The 24,858-nt window shown below is 28.1% G+C and overlaps 1 protein-coding gene across 4 annotated transcripts in view; it reads left to right on the forward strand.

Moving 5' to 3' along the window:
• Positions 1-20,509, forward strand: part of LOC142328269 (glutamate receptor ionotropic, kainate 2-like) — a 151,938-nt gene extending 131,429 nt beyond the window's left edge. For all 4 annotated transcript variants that reach the window (XM_075371959.1, XM_075371961.1, XM_075371962.1 and 1 more), the window contains 5 exons: positions 6,509-6,707; positions 9,055-9,286; positions 11,776-11,894; positions 14,512-14,658; positions 19,790-20,509. In XM_075371959.1, coding sequence (XP_075228074.1) covers positions 6,509-6,707; positions 9,055-9,286; positions 11,776-11,894; positions 14,512-14,658; positions 19,790-19,927 — 835 coding nt within the window. In that variant the 3' untranslated portion in view covers positions 19,928-20,509. The remainder of the gene's footprint in view (positions 1-6,508; positions 6,708-9,054; positions 9,287-11,775; positions 11,895-14,511; positions 14,659-19,789) is intronic.
• The last annotated feature ends 4,349 nt before the right edge of the window (positions 20,510-24,858 follow it).

The raw sequence follows: 24,858 nt of genomic DNA on the forward strand, positions 1-24,858 counted from the left end.
TGTATTATTAACACTAGAATTGGTTGACTATTGTTAAGTGTTAATAACGAAGAAATAATATTTCTTATCCTTCAGCAGCCAGTGCTTCAGAGCTTAGTCACATGCAATTACTTATGAAATAATATAACTTTGTTATATATATATCAAAATATGTAATAATTATTTAAATATTTATTTGAATATCAATGGATTCATGTTTTTCAGTACAGTACATCATCAGCTCTAGTGCAAACTCAAATTTAGAAACAAATTTGTAGGAGAAAAGATGTGCATTATATTTGAGTAAATATGATATAAAAATTAGTTTACAGATAAATGTACAGATTCATTAATTTTTCCATGATTTCATCATAATTAATAACTTGAGTGATTTTTATCATGCAACTAACTTATATGATAATTATTTATTTGTAAGTGCCCTAAATTGTATCACAATCACAGTATTCTGAGAAGTTGCATAAAAAGATCAAGAGATTGATTATTTAAATGGTAGGCAAGTAATTATCTTTTTGATCAAATTTAATTCAGATTTTTTGTGTGAGATCTACTCTAGTTATATTTCCTCTACAATATGCTTTTTAATTAGATTTGCATTGACTTTCATTAATTTTTGTACCATCTTTACATAAGATATTTATTTATTTTTTTTTTTTAATAAAAATGTATATAATAAGAGCACATTGTATAATAGCTTATTAATAAATATATCTAGAATTTTCTTCTATGCCTGCTTCTGTTCTTAACTTTCTTTTTCATTTCCTGATAATTTCTTTGCTTCCTTAGGCCATCTATGGTTTTTATTGAGCACCATCTGGTTTTCCTCTCACTCTCCCCTCATCTTTCCAATATGATCTTTAATAAACCTTCTTCTCTCATAACACATTGCTTTTCCTCTTTTAAACTGTTTTCATTAGATCTTTCTTCTTATTCCTTTTTTTTATTGTAGGGTGATTTCTCAAATTTCTTTCCACCTGTTTTTTATTTCAACAACATCTATATTTTAAATAAATTTGAGTTTATATTTCTTGTTAAAGCAGAACACTCTTAACATAATTTATTTCAAGGATAAAATGCGTAAATATTTTGTAATAAAATTTAATATTATATGAAATATACACCAACAAAACAGTAATTAGATAAGTTAAATTTACCATATGAATTTCCAATAACTAGCTTCACAGTATCCCACATCTTCAGTTGATATTAAATTCTATATCTATTACATTAAAACATATTCTTTTAATAGTTTATCATTTTACTCAGAATTATGTTTTATATTTTGAAATTTTGTTATTGTAATACATATAAAATTTAATTCGAACTGAAGATTCAGGATATTACAAAACCTAATTAACTTCTCTTTTTTTGCCCAGACATTTGACTGGTTTGATGCAACTATCCAAGATTCCCTATCTAGTGCCAGTCGTTTCATTTTGGTGGTAAACTAGTCTTCTCCTAACACTTCTTCCACCCTCCTCTCAATTCCTCTGTACAGAATTCTAGTTAAGATTTTTGATGCATTGGTAGTTAATCTAATTGTTCTGTATTCTTTACATTTATCTGCTCCTGCTTTCTTTGGTATCATGACTATAACACTCTTTTTGAAGTCTGACGGAACTGTCCTTTTTTGTAAATATTAAACACCAGTTTGTATAATCTATCTATCGCTTCCTCATTTTCATTGAGCAGTAATTCTGCAGGTATCCCATCTATCCCAGGAGCCTTTCTGCCATTCAGATCTTTTAATGCTCTACTAAGTTCAGACCTCAGTACTGTAGCTTTCTTTTCAGCCTCTTTGACTTCCTCTTCTTCCTCTATAACACCAGTTTCTAATTCATTTTCTAGTTAACTTATAATATTAAATATATATATACATATGTATATATGAAATATAAACCACCAAAATGCAGTAGATGAAAAAAAATTTCTAATTAGCTTTGTAGATAATTTGATTTTGTGAAAATTGATGTAAATAACGTGTATTAAAATTGTACATAAATTTGAAAAGTTCAGCTTTAATTAGGAAAATTGGAATAGAAAAATGATACGATTTTAAACAGAACAGTTTTCAGCAATGTTTGAATAACATAATGTAAATTAAATCAAACAGAAAACTTATCAATAACAGAAAAAAGTGTATAAAAAGTAGATTTAAAAAAGTAAATATTACATACTTTTTGTTTTTTTTTTTTAAATTATTAAATATCGAAATTGTTTCTTGATAAAGCTGCAAACATTTCTTCAAAGCAGTTGCTCAATGTGGTCATCATTCTGTTCAATGTATAGTTCAGCTTGGTGAAGCCTTATTAGCTGGGCTCATCTAACAGCACCATTATTATTCATAATAGTAGCTCCAGCTCTTCTATTATACTCTCAATTCTTCTTTTGTGCCAACATGACCAGATTAGACTAACAGCTAATCTGCTGTTTATAGCAGATTAAACTCAAAGGAAAAGTCCAATCGGGAAATCAAGATGGCTATTTTATTGGTCTGTTTCAATCAATCCATTGTTTACAAAATGTGTTATTTAAATGATTCATCACATCACAACAATAGTAAGCAGGTGTGCTATCATTGACAAACCACATCTGTACTAAGTGGAATATCTCAAAGTTCCATCAGATTTGTTGGCAAAAAATGCAAGTACCATTCTCCGTTGAGCCTTGGAGATAAAAAAGAGTCTGAAATTATCACCAAAAAGATCACATCACACATTGAATGAAAAAATGCATTGGAAATGACTTGTAGCAGTCTCATGGGGATTTTCTTCTGCTCAAATGTGATTGTTTCGATAATTTACAATGCCATTTATTGTAAAACAGGATTTAACAGTAATTAGAATATTACTTAGGAAAGTGGAATGATGTTTACATTTTCTAATTAACCATAGACAGAATTTCATCTGTTTATCAAATTCAGGTTGGTAATAATTCTTGTACACATGTTGTATGGAATGGGTTTAATTGTAACTCCTGTAACATTGATTGCAAAACATGAAATCAATGTAACAACCTTTTGGTGCTTGAGGTGGGAGATAATTGTACTGCATTAAATACTGCTTCTGCAGTGTTGGCATTTCTCACAAAATGTTCACAACAAGCATCGAATTGTAATGGTTTAAGCATACCTGTTTCTCAAACTCAACTCTCCAAAGTCTCAAATGTTTTACAATGCAATACTCTCAATTTTGATCATTTTCCCAGTATTCATGCACAGCAGCCAATCCATTTTTATTTACTTTAACATAACTTAACAAGTCCGTCAACTCTCCAAATGAAAACAAATTATCACCGATAATGAATGAATGACCAAACAATAACAGTGCAAATGCTGCCCAAACGATTATTCAAATGTTAGACACTAAATTTAATTGTTGTTTAGCTGTTAATGCCAACCTATGAAAAAATAAAAAATTTCAATTTGTTTTAGAAGGATTTCTTTAAAATTTATTTTTATAATTTTTAGCATTTGTACGTAAATTTTTCTGTTTGATCAAGTGATATGATTAAAATCATATCACTTTTCTGATCCAGTTAGTGTGTTTTGTTTTTTATTAAAGTTGAACTTCTCAAATTTGTGTTTAATTTCAATGTAACGTTTCAGTGGCGCCATCTAAGATCTAACTAACTACAGCCGTAAATCGCCTACTACAATAATACCGTATGTTCTATGTTCCAGTTTAGCTCATTTTTCTTATATAAATGAATATCAGATGGAACAAAAATAATGATGTTTTCTGAGTTACATGCTCAATAATTTAAAAAAAATATTTGTTGTTATAGTTTTAATTTGTATTTCATATCACTTTTTTTATTTCCTTATAACTGTAAAATGTGAAAGGAAAATAAAAGGTACTTTTCTGTTATTCCTTTCTCAATTTTTTTAAATATTTTTCATTATGAATCGTTGTGAAAATGCTTAAAATATGATATTCACTTCATTTTGGGATGGAGAAACCAATTTTTATATTTGTGGGAATCACAGGAAAGACCCGGCATTGTTTAGAAATACGGATTGCTATATAGTTACGATTCGAAATATATTTCGATTACTTTATCAGTGTTGTCGACTAGTCCACATCATGTCTCAAGTGACATTCGTCTTCTTATTATAAACGTTGATACGAAAGAAAAAGCGATCCGGTTTCTTTAAGACAGAGGAATCATTATAAGACCAGAACATATAAGATGAAACACAAAATGTCTACGAAAATTCATGCAAAAAATTACCGTTGGGTATGTAAAAAACGAAAGTGCCGTAAAGAAAAACCGATCAGAAAGGGAACTTGTTTAGAAGGTAGCAAATTGTCGTTCGAGAGGATTATTTTATTCATTTATGATGGTCTTGGGAATACACTACCGCTCGTTTTGCTGAACGAGAATTTGAAATGAGCTTTGATGCCATTGCAGACTGGAAGAACTAACTATTTGCGTGAAGTTTGTACTGATTCCTTAATGAAAATCCTAGCAAATAAGTGGTGAAGGAAAAACAGTGGAAATCGACGAATCGTGTTTTTCAGAAGAAAATATAATCGTGGAAGGTTGTATCTTCACCGTGGGTTTTCGGAGGAATTTGTCGCGAAGATAATGAGTGCTTTTTGTATGGAGTGCCAAATCAGAAAAAAGAAACGCTATTAAATACAATTACCGCGTGCATTGATAAAGACATTACAATAATGTGGGATAAATGGAAATCATACAATAATATACAAAAAAATAGAAGGCATGAACTTTAAACATTTCACTGTGGATCACAGCCGAAAATTCGTCGAGGATACTGGTGAGCATACCCAACCGATTGAAAGCCTTTGCAGAAACGCGAAGAGACGCAACAAAAGTGAATCGATTATTCACCGTACTATGATTGATTCATTTTTGGTGAATTCATGTACCGTCGTTTTTACCGGGATAAGGACTATTTCGACCAACATTTGAGACATTGTTTCGTTCTGACTGTGTGATTGAGTTGTTTTTGAAAATGAATTATTTACGTAGGTTTTTTACACAGGTTATTAAAGGTTTGTTCTTATTTCTTTTGTATTGAGATTAATAAAGAATGTTTATATATTGTGTTGGGTATTTCAGTAAATATTACATTATTTATTATTTAAATAATCAAAACACTGCTGTTAATTAATCAAACTTATCGAGTGAAGCGAACGTAGGTTAATTTTGGTTGGATTATATTTATAAAATAAATACATGGTTATAAAAATGCTTATATCAAATTATTAGGTTATTTCTCCAATCTGGTTGTTATTATTATCATCAATATTTCCTGCTACTACGAGTTATTCTCAGGTGAAAAACTTACAAATTTTGAGGGGGGAAAACGAAAAAGTATTTGTTTTTCTGATCAGAAGTTGATTTCTGCAATTAAAAATGCGTTTCTCCACCGAAATAGAAACTGATAATAAAAGTTCATGCAAATATGAGTGAGTTGGATAAAACAAAAGTCAGAAGTAATCAGAAAAAAACCATAAAGAAATACTTTTTTTTTTCTAATTGACTAATGCAGGATAGAAATATTTATTCTGAGTAAACTGTGTCAATGTAAATCTAAGGCTTAAAATTCCTTTTAAAATTTGAAGATCTCATTCAGTTCTATATTATTAATAGTTATTTTGTACCTACCACTATTCATCCAGTTACAGCTAGTTGCTTTCATTATTTTTAATGATAATGATTTTTAAGCATGTGAAAAAATGCCTAACCTGATCATATTTTGACCCAGTAAGAATTAAATGAAAGGTAGAGATCCTACTAATCTGCTATGTTACTGGCATCTTATCAAGATCTATAAATTATATGTATTTACCATTGTTTTTCATCTCACGTTTTTCAAAGATTATTTTGAATCATGGAAATTAGTATTTAATATACAATTTTATACAAAAATTTAGTTGTAATCATATATTTTTATTATTTTCTAATAGTAAAAACTTAAAATAATTCTCAGCTGACCAGTTTTATAACAGTTCAGTTATATATTAAAAGCACTTTTATAAGTATAAAAATGAAATTAGTCAATAATAGTATAGTACAAGAAGGCTCATTATGTGCTCACTCAAATTACATTACAGCACTGTCAATACCAAAAATGTAAATTTTGAAATTCAGTTTTTACTACTGTCTTTTATCTGTGATTCAGTGGAAAAGGATTTCATCTAATTTTTTACAATCCTCTGTACTGCCTGAATCTAAATTACTGAAATTAGATGAATCCAGTAATCATCCATTTAAAACATTGTACTTATTAATTTAAATAAAAAAAATGGAATTAAATACACTTCTTGCATTAAAGGGCAATACACTCCCTATTTTGTAAAAGGAAAATGTTTTTGTATTATTTGTTTTATTTTGGTGGGAGTAATTGTTGCATAAGTAGATATTGTAATACTGCTAAACACATACTTAAGAATTAAAATTAAAATAGTACATAAATTTAGCATTGCCTTAGTATGTTTTAATTTTGTTCATTGTTCAGTCAGATTTTTATTTTTATCAGGGCAGTGTCAACAAGACTTGTTGCTGGTATGTGGTGGTTCTTTACACTCATTATGATATCATCATACACAGCTAATCTAGCTGCCTTTCTTACAATGGAACGAATGGATGCACCTATTTCTGGTGTAGAAGATCTTGCTTCACAAAATAAAATTAAATATGGTGTTATGTCTGGGGGTTCCACAGCTAATTTTTTTATGGTAAGTTTTTACTATATGACTTTGAACTTTGTTTTTTTTATAGCATTAATTATGTCATGTAGGAAGCAATATAAAATTTGCCCGCCTCAATTTTAACCCTTAATACCAGCATATTATATTAGTCAGCATTAAATTTGAGACATCATAAATCTATACAAAACTTAACAGGACAAACAGGATAATATGTTTCAATTATTTAGTGACTTCTTAGCAAAATTCTCAATGGCAAATTAAATCCAGAACTGTATTTTATTAATGTATTTTAACTGGAAATGTCAATTTACAAAACACAAGAGATAGAATACTGTCCAATGGATCACCAAAATCCTCATCAGCTTCATGCTAAATGAAAAATTATTCAACATTAAAATATCCCATCACGGTGTACTGTTTCTTATAATCATATTACCTTCCAATACATTTTCTGATAATTGTTTACTCAGGGTATATTCAGGATTTTCAAAGAAATTCTCATTTGACTGATAGTGACCACATTGATTGGTTCTTTCAACAAGTGTAAGAACATGTCACATATTTTGGAATTTCATTCACTATGTCCATGTGCTTTTATGTACTTCCATGAAAATAGAAATTTGAAAGCTTTAATGCATAATAAGAGGCATGAAAGACTTGTATGGCTTTCATATTCTCTGGATTTTTCATATATGGTAATTTCTGAAAGAGAAAGTTTATGACATTAGTTCCCATACTTAAACATATTAAAGATAAATGCTGAATCAGTGGCGATGGCACTGATTGTAGCATTTTACATACTTCAAGATGATAAACAATGCCTAAAAATGCACTATCACTGTTCAGACTGCTCACTTAAGCATTTTTTTATTAGAAAGAAGAATACTAAAAACTTTTAAAAGTAAACATTTAAGCTTCCAGTAACAAAAGTGAGTATTGAATGAGTTTTATTTGCATTTTCTTTGTCTCAATCTTAAAAGCCTACATTAATAAATACAAGTAATAAATACAATGGTATTTATTACTATTATAATTAATTGTTTTTTTAGTAAATTAAACAGTTATATTTTAAACAAAAAATAAAAATAATAACTTAGAAGATCCTTTATTTCTTTCAATCTTACTTGTTTTAGGTGTTTGTCTTGACTTGTTGGTTGTTGTCTTTACTTGGTTTACTTTGTATTTTGTTGGTTGGTTGTAGTCTTTACTTGTTTGTGTTTGTCTTGTTTCAGTGTTGTCTTGAGTGCAAACTAGTGCAGACCTTTGTAATGGGCTGATTTTAACTAGTATATCTGTTCATTGTATTTTTCTAATAGCATAAAAAATGAACTTTGTCATTTCTGAAAATGAATTAGCCTCTTCAATTGATTTTTATTTACATAGTATCAAAATATCATTTTAATAATTCCCAGAAGTATATGTCCAACAAAAAATGTGTCTGTATTTGTGTATGTGTAAATAATTCTTGTATATATAACAGTACAAATCTAACATTTGTGTAGATAACAGTAGTAAACATCTTACTGACAAGAAGTTTTTTTTTATTTTTAATGTTGAATTATTTTAACTATTGTCAATCAACTGTTATAATAATTTTAAATTTTATTTTCATTTTAATTCCCATTTATAACAATTTATATGCACAAATATAAAATTCATAATTAATCAGTAATCGCTGATGATGGAAGAATAATCCAAAAGCACTTGGATAGTCAATACTCACAACTGTTGGTAAGTGGATACTTTATTTTTATATAAACTGTATAATACAACAGTGCCAGATGTTGAGAAAAGTAATTCTTGCTTATTTTGCTCATCACAAAACCTTTCACATCCCTTATTTCACAATCCTAGATAAGATAAAGGATTTTTTTTGAAAATGAACCCCATAAATGATAAATTCACCAGACAGTGTTGTACAGCCATAAAGACAAACACCTAAACAAGTAAGATTGAAAGAAATAAAGGATCTCCTAAGTTATTATTTTTATTTTTTGTTTAAAATATAACAGTTTACTAAAAAAATAATTAATTATAATAGTAATAAATATAGCAAAACTCAAATAATATAGTAAGTAATTACAATGTTATAAAAAAAAACAAAAAACTGTTTATAAAAGTTTTGTGTATTTTCTATGATTTCAAAAATTTATTTTTAAAGAATGTCATTCAAAAATTGAATGATAACAGTGTTTAATATCCAGGTTGTATAATACTCAAATTCTCATTCAGCTGCTTCTGTATTTGAAGTATCCACTTAAAAGAAAAAAACCTGCTGTTAATGTGTATGCATCTGTTTATAAGAAGTATATAAATAAATAAAATTGTACCCAATTTTTCTTGTTCTCTATTCTTCTTTCTTATATTTTTTCAGAGTAGTAATGTAAGTATGTATCAAAGAATGTGGAGTGCAATGGAATCAGCTCAACCATCAGTATTTGTAAAAAATAATGATGAAGGTGTTGAACGGGTTCAAAAGGGTAAACGACAGTATGCATATTTCATGGAGTCAACTTCAATTGAATATCAGATGGAACGAAAATGTGATTTAGCAATGATTGGAGGACTACTTGATTCAAAAGGATATGGAATAGCCATGCCTTTACGTAAGTAATGTATTTATTCAAAATAAGCTTGAAATTTCATTAGAACATCAATTTCTTTTCCCAGTTTTAGTGTTTTATAACAAGTATAAGCATGTATGTAACAGTGTAGTGTATATATGATGTATTAGCAATTATTCCTGTGTCATTGTGTAATAACTTAGTTCAGAAAATGTGACTCAGATTCTATTTATTAGTGATTCATATGTATAATTTACAGTATGTAAAAGATAATCTATAAAATTCTGTATTTCATATAAGACAATACACAGTAAATAAAAAATTAAAGTATTATTATTATTATTATTTTTTTTTTTTAATAAATCATTCCCGTATCATTTGAGACCACCTGAAATAAAATTTTTGCAAAACATAAAATAAAATTCAATATATGAAATAGTACATAAGATATATCAATCCTTTTTTTAAGTTTTTGACACCTTTTTTATGTAACAATCTTATTGTCATTATTTAAAATAATACAGAATAAAATAATTTCTTAAAAGTAATTACATTAAGGGCACATTTTCAAAAATACTTTGGTAGATAAGATTCTGATCTTGAAGAACCTATTAATCTGTGATGCAGTATGTTAAAAAGCAAGTTTTTTAGTAGTAATGTCCCTTTCAATATTTTGGAAGCTTAGTAAGGAATAACGGTTAAAAATTGAATTTTTATGAAAATATTATATAAATGAAATTATACAGTTTTAAAAATATACAATCCATTTGTTCCAGGACAGGAGAAAACCTCCTGGTGATGATCTGAGATGGTCACTTGATCATCTCATATCTATTGACAATGGTTTACCCTCAAGAATATCCAGAAACAAAATATATATTTAGGCAAAACGTATTTTTTTTTTTTTAAATGATGACTTCCTCACAATTACAATAAATTATTTTTTTTTATTATTCAACTTATTTAATGTTCCAATACTGACTTACAAAAATTTCTAATCAATTAAAGAACCCTGTAACTCTTTAATTATCAGTTGGTTACTTCAACATCCATATATATATTTCTTACCTTCCTTGAAGTTATTGAAATTCAATATTATACATTAAACTTAAAACAGTTTTGTTCTCACAGATATGAATTATTAGTAATGCATTGGTGGAATTCTAATGTATTGAGGAATATGTATCATATGATGGCAGTCCTAACAATTTTGTATTTTAATAAGACATGGTCTTGTTTAAAAGAGAGAAATCAAAACTTCAAGGTGTTGCAAATGAGATTTCTAAGGAAAATAAAGGCACAAAAAAGGAACTTAATAAAAAATGATACCATCAGGTTTAGATTTAGGAGTAAATAAGCAATATTTTAATAGTATATAAAAGAAATTGGGGTGATCACTTGAGAATACCAGAGCAGCCCTAATATTTTTATTACCCCAGATGGAAAAAGGGATATTGGTTTAAGGCCTTATTGAAATGAATAAATTGTATTGTATCTAGTTGTAATTACCAGACTTTATGCTGACAATTAAATTTGTAAAACTTAGGTATTTTTCGTAATTATGGTCTATTTTATGTATTAACTACTGTATGTACTGTTTTATGTACATAAAATAATAACTTGTGATTCTATTTTGCCATTAATTAAAACAAGGAACTATTATGAAAAATGAATACACATTCTATATGTATAATTCTTTAAATTCTTTTTATTAGTTGTAACTCCTATAGTAATTTAACAAGAGACAAAAGTTGCACAAAAAAATTGTAAATCAATGCTCAGGTAATCAAGACCACTTTCCCTTATCAGTCATTTTAAGAAAATGAGAAGTGAAGTGATTTCCCATTGCCTGTTTTGATGTGCTGAATATGCAGTTACATATCAGTATATAAGCCCTTCAATACTCAGGTGAAATCTGCACTTCATTCACCATGGATATTAGCTGCAGAAAATATTACCACTCTCAATAGAGAGAGATTCTAGAAATATAAATAGAGATTCTACTCCATTTTGTTTCTAAAATGGTTTAAATCACTACAGTGATTAAATTATTCATAATATGAACCAACATATCCTTTTTATTCTTCTGTTGCTTCACGAAGTATTAGATTAATATAATGTCCTTCCATTTTTTAAGTATCTATTAATTGACAATTTTTTTCTTTTTTTATTCAATTACTATCATCTACAGAATAGGTTCCAGTCCATGATAGAAGGATAATATAGCCTTATTTTAATTATTTTTGTATTGTTAAATTAAAACTGAATGAGAGGATGAATAAAATCATAGTGATAAAATAACTTCCAATTTTTCCACTATAAAGATTTTATTTTTAAGATTTACTCAAGTAGTAGTAAAGTTTAGCAAAATTGATGTCAACTTTCATTTTTTATTCTATAAAAATTAGAAAGTTAACATTGATGTCAACTTTCTCTTTCTCTATTTTTATTTTGTAAAAAATGAGAATTGTTGTCAATGTTGTAAGAAAAATTATTTTATTTTATATCTTGTTTTGATTTTATTTTTTTAGATTCTCCATACAGAACAGCCATAAGCGGTGCTGTTTTAAAAATGCAAGAATCTGGTAAACTTCAAGAGTTAAAAACTAAATGGTGGAAACAGATGCATGGTGGTGGTGCATGTGATAATGTAAGATGGAAAAAAATTATTAAAAAATAATTATTTTTACATTTAGAGTTTTTTGTTTTTAAATGTATTGTTTTTATTAACAGAAAAATTATAAGTTTTATTATTGTATCTAACTTCTAATATGGGCAAGAATATCTTTAATATTTTTTTGGGTAATTTGCACTTCTCAAGGTAAGAAATGATTCTACAATGTGCTTTATGAATCTGAAAATTTTGTCAAAATAATGTATGTGCTTTATACCTAAAAAATTTGTCAAAATAATGTACGTAAATTACATTAAATAATGCACCTATGAAGAATCTAATATGCATCTAATGAATAATAGAAGGTGCATTATTTAATGTACCTTCTATTAATATTTCAGTGGGTGTTTTCAAATCTGTGGTGTTTTAATCCCATGGACAGAATCACATCAATATTTTTAATGTACTTCTTTTGGAACAAAATGTTTATTTCGAGTTTCTCTTTTTACAAAAATGAATGTTAGATACTCCAATAAAGTATAGATTATTTACATCTCATCATGGAAAAGTTTACAACTTTACAATATTTTATATTATGAAAAATATTGGCCATATTTTATGAAATATAGAATTCATTTGTTGTACAGAATTCATTAGCTATCAGAATTTTCTTTAATTTTTAAAAAACTATATTAATTTTTAAAATTCCATAATTTTAAAATCATAGAACAGTTTTCTCTGAATTTTGAAATATCTGTTAATCAGAAGATTTCTGCAAAAAAAAAATAATACTGAATCTTTTATGCTACAAAATGAAAATTTAATAAAACATTATTTATTATTCAGTTTTGTAATCTTTATTAAATTAAATAAATTACACTTACACAAAAATAAAGTATCGACTTACCAATGATTGTGAATATTGACTATCCAAGCGCTTTTGGATTATTTCTTCATCATCGGGGATTACTGATTAATTATGAATTTCATAGTTGTGCATATAAATTTTTATAAATGGGAATTAAAATGAAAAAAAAAAATTTGTTAATATAAATTTAAATATAAAATTACACTTAACTCTGTAACATACCAGAATTATTAAAAACTAAATTTTCTAACATATGAATTATTTTCAGCCAAAATCTCAAAACGATTAATCAGAAAAAGTAGTATAAAAAATAAATATTTCTGCATTCTAGAGAGCTCTTACAAGCTTAGTTCATACTTGGTAGCAGTTATTTCTCTACATTCCTTTTCTTAATTCTATTAAGATCCAGTTTTCTTACCTTTTTCTCGTAAACGTTTTTTAGGTCTACCTATACTTTAAACAAAATAAAGCTCTCTTTTAAGAATATCAATTTAAAAACCTCTTCAAATTATTTTTAAAAGAATTTTTCAATATACAGTATCTTAAAAATTTTAAATTATTGAGGTTGGCCTAAATTAAAGGTAAAGCTTATTGGTAGTATTTTTAATTTGGTACAATTTCAAAAATTTAGAATTTTTAGATCGCGAAAAATTTCGATTTTCAGATTTCAACGGTAATATCCAGTTTGACTATTTTCGGCGTGAGTCTGTACGTACGTATGTATCTCGTATAACTCAAAAACGATTAGCCGTAGGATGTTAAAATTTTGGATTTTTAACTCTTGTAACACCTAGTTATGCACCACCCCTTTTGATTATAATCGACTGAACCAAAAGTATCCAAAAAAAACCAAAATCCAAAACAAATTAAATTTTGGACTTTTTCTAACTGCAGTAATAAGCCTTCTCATTGAAACCTTTCATCGATATATATATATATATATATATCATAAGTGATATTTATTTTCATTGGTTCCAGAGTTATAGCCAAATAAAATTTTAATTAATGAAATATTTGGATCTTATAAGGCACATCGGTTCGAATCAGTGTTCATCACAATTTTTTTTTTTTAACTTTTTTTCGTTAATTCAATTAAATTGATTTATTAATAATTATTAACCTCTGAAAAAAAAAGAAGAATTTTACGATAAATAATATTTCAATAATAACAATAAAAAAAATATGAAAAATATCAGAAGTTATTAATGAAATAAAATTTTATGTACTTTTCATTTTAAAAAATGTGCATATTAATTTAATAGGCGTACAAGGTAGTCATATGGTGTCGACATCAGATTTTTTGTTCGTATTTACGAAATTTTATATTTTTCTTAAAATTATTTTTAATGACAACATACAAAAAGTCTTAATTTTTATGTATTTTATGTATGTATTTATCATAAAACTTGATGTATAAAAATCTAATTAAAATAACGAAGATCAATTTATTCACCTTACAAGGATTTTATTCACTTTCTAGGTTGTTTTTTTGAAATACGGATTTAAATAGAAAAAATATTTCATTAAAAAGAAAAGTAAAATACAATCGTTTTCATAGTGACTGGTACTTCATCATATGATTTTAGAAGAGCATTAAAAATCTAATTTTTAATATAAAGAAATTTTATCTTTTTCTGGTCATTTAATAATATATTCTTCTTACATCAGTATATTTAGAATAAAATTTAACCTGAATTTATACTGACTGACATTACTATATTATATTAGATATATATATTTAAACTTTTTTCTTTTTTTTTTAATAATTGAATTTTTGTTACACAGCAAGATGAACCAACTCCATCTAATGAACTTGGATTGGCAAATGTTGGTGGTGTATTCTTAGTATTAATTTCTGGTTGTTTTATCGCATTTCTCGTATCCATTCTGGAGTTTTTATGGAATGTTAGAAAGGTCGCCATTCAAGAAAGAGTAAGTGAAAAATAAATAAATTACTTTAATTTACTGTACCTTTCAAAACTTTATGTTCACACTGTAACTCTTTTGTTAAATCGATGGGAGAAATTTGTTCTCAATAAGACAAAAAAAAATAATCCTTTTCATTCCTTATTTTATGTATACATACTCTTTTTAAAAGAGCCGCTAGAAATAAGGAACATCTAAAAGAGAAAAAGGTCTTAACGGCTGTCAATTTATTCTGAAAAGGCGTAAGGCACACTAAAGGATACCAAATCTTATACACTATACCTAAACAAATATGTCACAGAGAAACAACAGGTTTCTTGGAATGTCTTTTGTAAGTACTTGTTTTTCCTTTAGGAAATACTTAAATTTTTTTTTGTATTAAGCTATGAAAAATCAATAATGGAAATAATGATAAAAGACTAGACAATTTTTAAATACAGTCAGAAAAATAAATTTTTGAAATTAGTTTAATACTTAAAAAAAAATTAAAAATACTTTTTTATGTATATATATATATATATATATATATATATATATTCATCCCATATTCTTAAATATATATATATATTTATTTTTTTCTTTAAAAAGGTATGAACTGCTGTTTATAATTTATTCCGGTAAGTATGAAAAAATATAAAGAAAATAGATAGGTTTTAATTTCTGTTCGCTCATGTTTTTATTAAATAAAGCAAAAAATCGTAAACCTATTTTGTGAAACATCATTCTGAAAATAATATAGCAAACCTTTTAACTGACTACCGGTTGAAGTAGGTAATGTGTTTGACCCCTCTTGTACGTATTTATCATAAAACTTGGTACTTAAAATTTAATTAAAATAACAAAAATCAATTTATTCACCTTACGAGGATTTTATTCACTTTCTAGGTTGTTTTTTTGACATACGGATTTAAATAGAAAAAATATTTCATTAAAAATAAATAAAAAATACAATGAATAGTACTTAAGGATGAATCTTTTTGCCACTAAATAATAATTCATTAATGTTTTCGTACAATTATTAGAGTTGTCTAATTCTGGTTACTACCGTCAACCAGATAGATCATAGTATTTCGAATAATTTTTCGCCGATAATGAATTATTTTTCTTCAAGTGAATTTGCACGTAATTATTATTTCAATATATTATTGTCTATATTTTTTAAAACATACAGATTTTATATTAAATAAAGAATCACATTTGGAATTACTATTGTTATATTCAATCATAAAAATAAGTATTATATTAAATAAATAAATACACTTAAAAAGAAGTATCCGTTTACAAAGTTGGAAACTGAAGACAAACGAACACAAAACTAAAACCAAGATAACTTTAAGCTATCCTTGACAACGCTATTTAGTTGATTATCAATATAAATTAGGGTTCCTTGTTTAATTTTAACCGGCTTTACAATAAATATACAAGTTCTCGGGAATGTACATTGAGTTTTATTTTAATGGTGGATTGAGTTTACTTGTGTTGCTGCAGATCTCTAATATAAAACCCACCGGATTGGTCTAGTGGTGAACGCGTCTTCCCAAATCAGCTAGCTGATTTGGAAGCCTAGAGTTCCAGCGTTCAAGTCCTAGTAAAGCCAGTTATTTTTACACGGATTTGAATACTAGATCATGGATACCGGTGTTCTTTGGTGGTTGGGTTTCAATTAACCACAAATCTCAGAAATGAGATCTGAGACTGTACAAGACTACACTTCACTTACACTCGTACTTATAATCCTCTTAAGTAATACTTGACGGTAATTCCCGGAGGCTAAACAGGAAAAAAAGAGCTCTAATATAAGAGCAAGTTTACATATTTCACTATACTTTATATTTCCGCTAACATTATAATAGTTGATTTGGATGTTATTTTCTACCTTTCCAAGCACTGTCACTCTTGACTTTCGCAGTTGACGCGTTTCGAAGTACCTCCATTCTCAGAACTATTTTTAACACTAGTTTTAAAATGAAGGAATCCAAAACACGTCAACTACGAATGTCAGAGTAACAATGCTAAGAAAGGCACAAAATAACACTCAAATCAAGTTTACACATTATTAAAATTTTCGCTATAATTTAAACACGTCTTATATGGTGAACCTCTCTATTTAATCACACAAGAGCCCTTTTAAATATGAAGTCGACTTAAGACAACTTTTATACTGGGATTTTATAATAGCATTAAAACTAAAATTATTCCATTAATTACTGTATTTGTTCGAGTACCCCCTGCCACCGAATAAGCCCCGACCTCGATTTTCCGAACCGAGACTCTAAAAAAAATCGAGTATATATCGGTATTTTAAAGTGCAACAGATAGAATAAAAAAATACATAAATGCGAAAATATTCAAAAAGTAAATCATTTAATTCGTTCATTTAAATTACAATATTAATATTGCATAATAATTAATTACCGTAAGTACTAGTTTAGTTCAGAATCAGTAGGCCAGTAAAACGAAAAGAAAGTATCATGTTGAAAAGGATCATTTCAATACAATTTTTAATATGTGATTTTATTTTTAATTAATCACTGTCGCTGTCAATGTCTGTAGAAGAGTTACCGGTAGTCTCCACGTCGCTCTGCCAAAGGTGATCGTCTTCACTACCATCAAGTTCATTAAATATTCCGCATTTTTTTAAACTTTTCCTTACTAATTCCGTGTAAATACCTTCCCAAGCATCTTTTATTCTTCCTGTAGGCGTGAGAAAGAAATTTTCATGAGCCATCCATTTACTGTACAGTTGTTTTAATGCAGATTTGAACGGTTTATTAATGCAGACATCTAGTGGTTGCAATAGAGATGTCAATCCGCCTGAAATTATTACTTGGTCTGTCAAACCCTTTTTTAAAATGTCTTTCACTTTATCAGTCGTATGCCTCCGATAACTATGCACACCGATATTTTTTTTTATTAAGTAAATCTCCTGATCGCTTTTGCCATACGCACCTGATCCAATCTAAAATTAAGGTTTCGTCCATCCAACCTCATTCCTGTGCTCTGATAACAACTCCATTTACCTGCACGGTAGGAAGAGTTTTTTCTTTTAAAGACAATGTACGGAGGTAATTTTGATCTATCAGAAGTAATGCAAAGCATAACACTACACCTTTGTTTTTTATTACCACCACCCACTGGTGGTAATGAAAACAGTGTTACGATTCGCATAGTAACACTTTTTTCACCTTTTTTGTTAAGATTTTGTCAAATGGCATTTCAAAATAGACGGGGGTTTGATCAGCGTTTCCTATTTGAAAAGGCAAATAGCCTTTGTGATTTCTAAGACTTATTATGTATTTGTGAAAATGTAATATTTTTTGTTCATAAGCGTCTGGAAGTCGTTGAGAAATGGTCGTCTTTTGTCGTATTGACAAATTATTTCGTGCAAAAAATCGTGTTATCCATCCACGGCTTGCTTTAAAATGAACTTTATTCAATGATTTAGCGATTTCGCTAGAATATGATTGACACATTTCTGTCGTGACAGCATAACCGCATTCCTTTTTTCCAAAGTCATACAATCTTTTTTCTCTGTCTGTGTATTTTGGTTTTAAGACACGAAAAGCCCTTTTATTTCCAGTGCCTTTCACCAGAATTTTTTTCTTATTACGCCAGTCTCGAATGCAGCTTTCACCTACGTCAAATTTTCTTCCTGCCGCCCAATTTTTTCAGCCTCTTCTATAATGCGCAGTTATTCATTTACTGTAAAAGATCATAGACGCTGTCCTTTTGTACTCATTTTAATGCCGTAATTAAAATAAATCACGTATTAAACTTTACAAGATAAACTAAACAGATAAAATGCACATAACCGTCCACATATACAAACAGTACAATGACTATTTCGAATAGACAAGATGACGATGGGTAACTGATACTGTAACTGTAGTGTCATAAGAACCGGATCCAGCCTATACAGAATGAATCAGTTTTATAAAAATACCGTAACTTCGTTCCTATCGATAATATGAACAGGATGTTAATAATTAAGGATGATTTTGAATTAAGGATCCGGTATTGATAAACGAAAGCCTAATGTAACTATATTTATGTGATTGAATTTAGGTACTTCTAAGAAAACGTTTACTTTACATAAATTATCCTGGCTAAAGGCTATGTTTTAAGAAAACCCCGCACCCTTTTTTCTCTCTAATTCCAAGAAAAATGTGCGGGGGGTACTCGAATAAATACGGTATCTTAATTACACAAATATTTATATTTAGTAGTAGTAAAATTTTATATAAAAAAAAAAAGAATAAAAAGACAAAATTCAATATTAGATTTTTTTACTTTAAAAATTTTCTGATTGGTTGACTAGTAATTTTTTTGAAAAACTTGGTATGCTTAATGAATCAACTGTGTAGTAGGTAAGCATAAAAGCTGACAATAAAATTTTAATACTTTCCTGACATTAGATATTTATAATATTATATAGTGGAAAAATAATAATAGCCTGCATGAAAAAAAATCAAAAAAAGTTTTTAAAAATGTAAAAAAAATCGATATTTTTAAACATTGATCGGCTCCCCTACCCAGTATTGTCCCAAATCTTCTTTTTTTGTCACTTGTTATTACTATACCTAGGAACACAAAAAAATTAAGTTAAAAAATATACAATAAATAAAAAGGTTTTTTTTAGGAAAGGGGTAATTATGGGCTATTTAAAAAAAAAATGGTAAGAAATGCTTGCACGTATGTATGAAGCTTAATATAAAATGGGGTTATGTTTGCAAAATTTTTAGAAAATTTACCCCATAAAAATTACGTACCCCATCATCTGAAGATAGTGATCCCAAAATTTTACCAACAAATAGTCTCGTATAAACGAGTCTCTGTACAATGTTTTATCAAAATCAGTTTATCCGTCAAAAGTTATTAAATTTCAAACATCCCAATACACCTGCATATATACGTATATACGAATCTTACCCCTCACTTTTTTTTTTTTTTTGTTTTTTAGGGTCCCTGGGTCATGAAAAGTTGAGAACGTTGAAAAAACCCATACCTATTTTTTGACAATTACTATATATACTTTCTTTCTTGCAGCATAACTCTAGAGATATGATGAAGAAATTAAAAATTATATATCCAATAATATATATAGATTATTATAATTTATTTAATTCTTTTTTCTTAGATTTCACCAAAACAAGCATTCATTCTTGAATTAAAATTTGCTCTACTGTGTCATGGAACGTCCAAACCAGTGAGAAGACCACGTGATCAAAGCGTTAAAGGATCATTTATGCAATTAGATGTATTTGATAAGAATTAAAAATGTAATAAAATTATGTTTTAAAATTTAAATCTGATTTATGATAATGAAATCAAAATAGATAACTTATAAAAATATCATTAATGAATATACATATTTGACCATTTGTCTTTTCTTTCATCAGTTATTTAAAAAAGAGATAATAAAAAAGGTAATAACAAAATTTATTTATTTGTACATTAGTCATAAATCAAAACAACTTTTTATTATGTAATTAAATATCATAGGGTGAATTAGTTGAACGCTTATATTTAATTGCTTTATCACTTAAATCTTGAAGTATTCAAACATTAAAAATTTTACACCACATTTTTATAATTTTGAAATCGTTGTTTCTTTTTAATCATGCGATATTTCTGTTGTTTAATAATAAGGTAATATATAATGCTGCGAAAACATATGAAAAAAAAAGGTTTTATATTCATAGTGGTGCTAAGTTTTTATAGTGTAGGACTGTTTACATGCTACCTCATTTTATTACAATTTATATTACATGTTCTTTGGTGTTTGTATTTCTTCTCTCTTTTCTGTACAACTTTAATTTTACTTGTGTTTTACAACAAATAAACGTATTTTTAAAGATATGATTTATTTATTTAATCTCTTTTGCAGTTGAAGATATTGTCACGAGTTCGCGGTTCGACAAGGTTATTGAGAGACTATCAAACGTAAAACTTTCTTAGAAATTCAATTTATTACCCTAGACATATAAATAAAATAAATAATACAAATAATTACAATAATAATAATGACAGTACGCATACATATAACTGTAATTCAAATAAAACGACAAGATTTATTTAATGATAAATTACAAAACAGAACACAGACCAGTTTATTAAAAACGTTACAATGACTGACAGAAGTTAATATTACATTAACAACAAGATAACCTTAGAACAATCTAAAGTTCACACAATTCACTTTCTGCAAATATTATTACTTTTACTGTTTACATTAGAACTACTCTACACTTCATTAATAAGTAAAACATTGTCACTTTCACTACTGTTTACCAATAACTCACCGAACAACTTCCTGCGTTTGCCCAGTGTCCAAGCAATGAATGCACTCTTCACTCGTTACCTCACGCTTACTGATATCACTGTCACCGCAACCGCATCGAACTCGGACTTGCGAAACTACTCTGTTATCGCTTGTTATCACGACTACATCGAACACGGCTTCACAGAACTACTTACTATCTCCGGTAATCCCTGTCAGTATTTATATACCCTGGCCTACAGAACCAGTACCCGCCTCATCCCTTTAATCGTTGAAGCGTAATAATTCTCATCGTCCGCGCCCTTACGTTTTTTTATAAATTCTTATTCTAGTCCGTTAACCCTTCTGGTCGAACAACAGCTTTTTGAGGTGTCATTCTATATATTATAAAGAACAAATTGTTAAATGGACCCGTTATTCTGAAAAAATGGATCCCTTTTATTTCATTTTGGATTCTTCTTTTCATTATTATTTTCTTTCCTAACTGGAAGAAATCCGTTATGCTGGTCCGTTGTATTGGTCCTGTTGCAATATAAAAGTTTTCACATTTTTATATCATATATAAAACTGAAAGCTTGTCTGTTTGTTTGTTCTCGTATGAATTTGTTGTCACGAAGAACCAACCGAGTGGTTGCTTTAAAATTTACAGGATGTATTCTTGTTGCCTCAGGAAAAGTTTGAAGCGAAGAACGAAGCCCTAGCCTTCTTAGGGTTGAAGTTATGAATTAAAGATACTCATTCTGTCACCATGGCAACAGAAATAAGTTATGAGTTTTTCGTCGTCAAAGGTGTGTTCTTTATTTATAGTTACTAGAGTAGTACTATTATTCTGTCTTTTGTAATTAATATTCTTTTTCAGTTTTCTATAAAGCCTCAATACTTCAATTGTTATTTACGAGTATAATTATTATTCTCACAAAATATGATGATAATGAACACTGCCGGATCCAGGGGACAGAACCCTCAGGCTAGACGGGAATGGTGACCGAAACGAGCTTTGCATCCCTGAGGTAGGGCCCGGGGTTCGTTTGGGCCAATCTGGGCCCCGGGATACAGGGAGCCGAGCCCCGATCGGTTAGTTTTTATATTAAAAGCGTTGTTAAATAAATATAAAAATGTTAAAAGCTATAAATATTAAATAGATGTTATAGTTAAACAAACACGTTTTCTAATATTTATATTTCGAACCCTTACAACTTTTGAAATGCCATCTGCATTTATTAAATTTAATTATTAAAGTAAGTTATGATGGATCTTTTATCATTTTTATGGAAAATTATATTAAATGGTTTTTTAAGTAAATATTTTTACTGTTTATAATTTCATTACATCATATTTAACAGTTCCATTAATAAATATAAACTCTAAAATCATATCAGTTTTTTTAATTCCATTTTGTGGGATTTAATTTTCATCCGTACTAATTTTAAACTATAAATTCAACACAAGAAGCTTGATTAGTTGCTCGTGGAAATAAGATAAACAGTGTTATATAAATTTTAACTCGATTAAAATGATAAATCTGACCTGGATTCAAACCCAGAACCATCCGGTGAAATGGAAAAATGCTAAAAATCCGCAATGCAGATCAGCGTTGTTTATTAATAATTTTTTACATTGTTCTAATTTGAAAAAACCAATAAGTAGATGTGTATTCAAATTTGTATCAGTTTGAACATAAAATAATCCTAAGTTTTAAAAAATGTTATATCCTATAGCTTTTTTTTAATTTTTTAAGGGAAAAAAGGAAATATAAAAATACCATCAAATATTATAATAAAAGAAATTTCCCGATCAGTATAATGGATTTAAAAAAAAAAATTATATTTCGTTAAATCAATATTTTTTGTTATTTTTATTTTTGTTTTAATAAATTATATTGCCGCATTTTAGAATAAGAAAAAACAACATTTTACTATTGGAAATATTATATATACTTTATTTTGAAATTATTTGATTTATAATGATTTGAAAAAGATGTTTTTCAAATCATTATAAGAAAATATGTAAATTAATTATTTTTTGTATTTGTTTGAATGTTAGAAAATTTTATGTCGGTAAGCTGGACGTCCGACGTTTATGTATGTAGGCAGTGAGATGGCATAATTTATTATTCCTTACAGTGATCGACCGTTTAAAAATATTACAATCAACGTATATAAAATTCCAAGGTTACAGATTGCTAAACCCAATTTATATAGAGGATTAAACTTTATACAGTTGCAGCGGTACTTAAAGGCTACATACAATAACAGCTGTGTAACATAAATGTTTTAGTTAAGAAAAATCAACCCCTTTGAATATAATTTAAGCAACATATTTCATATTATAAGTACTTATTTCTTTATTTTTAAACTTTTTTACCCGAATTTTTGAAAAAAATATGGTATTACTTTCGGTCACAAATCAATTGTCTTGTGGAAGTAGAATTTCTTGTCTTGTCTTGGCGGGAATGGGATGGTGAAAATGGATTTTTTGTTATATTTTGAGCCATAAAGGGTACGAGAATACATTCACTTAAATCTTTATATATATATTTCTTGTGTGCGTGTGTATGAAAGTGAACACCTCCAAAACGGCTGGACTGATTTTGATGAAATTTTGTGTGTGTGTTCAAGGGGATTCGAGAATGATTTAGATTCACAATTTGGTCCACTGGAAAATGTTTTTTTAATTAATTTTTTATTTATAAGTAATTGTTGATTTTGGAATGTTTTACATTGGATCCGGCAGACTGCACTACCATCGCAGTATCGAATATTCAATAATATTCTATTTTAATTTTAGTTTGTTCCGACAGTTGGTGCTGCGATCAAATTGAGAAAAATATTTCGTAATTTTGTGTTATTATTGTGTTACAAAAAATCGCGAGAAAACAGTTTTTTAATTAATAAGAGGCTAATAAATCAGATGGCAATGTAAACAAAGGAAAACCAATCAGATCAATGCAAGATGGCCGCTGTCAAACACAACGACCAATCACAAAGAGCCCGTATGGCCGTTGCCAATGTAAACAAAATCACAACTGATTAAGTAACAAGTAGTCAGCACTGCGATCGCGTGTAGAATTGTGCGCGCATAGAGAAATATTATATTATTATTTATTGAAATAACGTTTTAAAGTGGAATTAAAAAATATACATTGTGCAAATTTCTAAGGTACAGTATTGAAGTGAAAATGTTTTTTTAATTTATTTATGTGTTGTTGATCTTGGGATGGTTAAGGTTCACAATTGGGTCCGGTAGGCAGAGCAGCGATCGCGTTTTATAAGTTTTTTTTAAATTTTTGGTTTATCAGTCAAACCCGGTAGTTGGTGCTGCGGTCGGATTCTAGGAATTTTTTTTATTTTGTTGCTTTTTCGCATATCAGTTACTTGCGTCTTAGCTTAGTGTTGTTCTTACATTAAAATTCGTATTTAGAGAATAGTTTGAATTAAATCCGATAGGTCTGTACTGACAATTGGATTTATTTACATTCTGAATTTTATAAAGTGAAAGGTTAAATTTTATGAAGTTCCGTAATGTTTTCTAAGTTTCTTAATGTTCAGTATTAATTGTAATGATTTTGCAGCCACAACCCTTTTCGTTAAAAAATTATTTTTCACCGAATACTGTGATTAGAGAGTGGTGTGAATTAAATCCGATAGGTAGTGTTGTTGTTTTGCCATTTGGATTTATTTACATTCTGACTTTTATAAAGTGAAAGGTTAAATTTTGTGTGAAATTCCTAATGTTCAGTTTTTTAAGGTTTTATGAAACTTTCAATTGTTGTCATTTAATCGGTATGTATACTCAGATCTAGCAATAGCGAAGCATTGCCGAGTCTGCTAGAATTGCGCGCTTATTGAGAATATTATATTATATTATTATTTATTGAAATAACGTTTTAAAGTTTAATTAAAAAATGTACATTGTGCAAATTTGTA

This window comes from Lycorma delicatula, chromosome 7 (genome assembly GCF_047948215.1).
Source record: "Lycorma delicatula isolate Av1 chromosome 7, ASM4794821v1, whole genome shotgun sequence".
Classification (NCBI taxonomy): domain Eukaryota; kingdom Metazoa; phylum Arthropoda; class Insecta; order Hemiptera; family Fulgoridae; genus Lycorma; species Lycorma delicatula.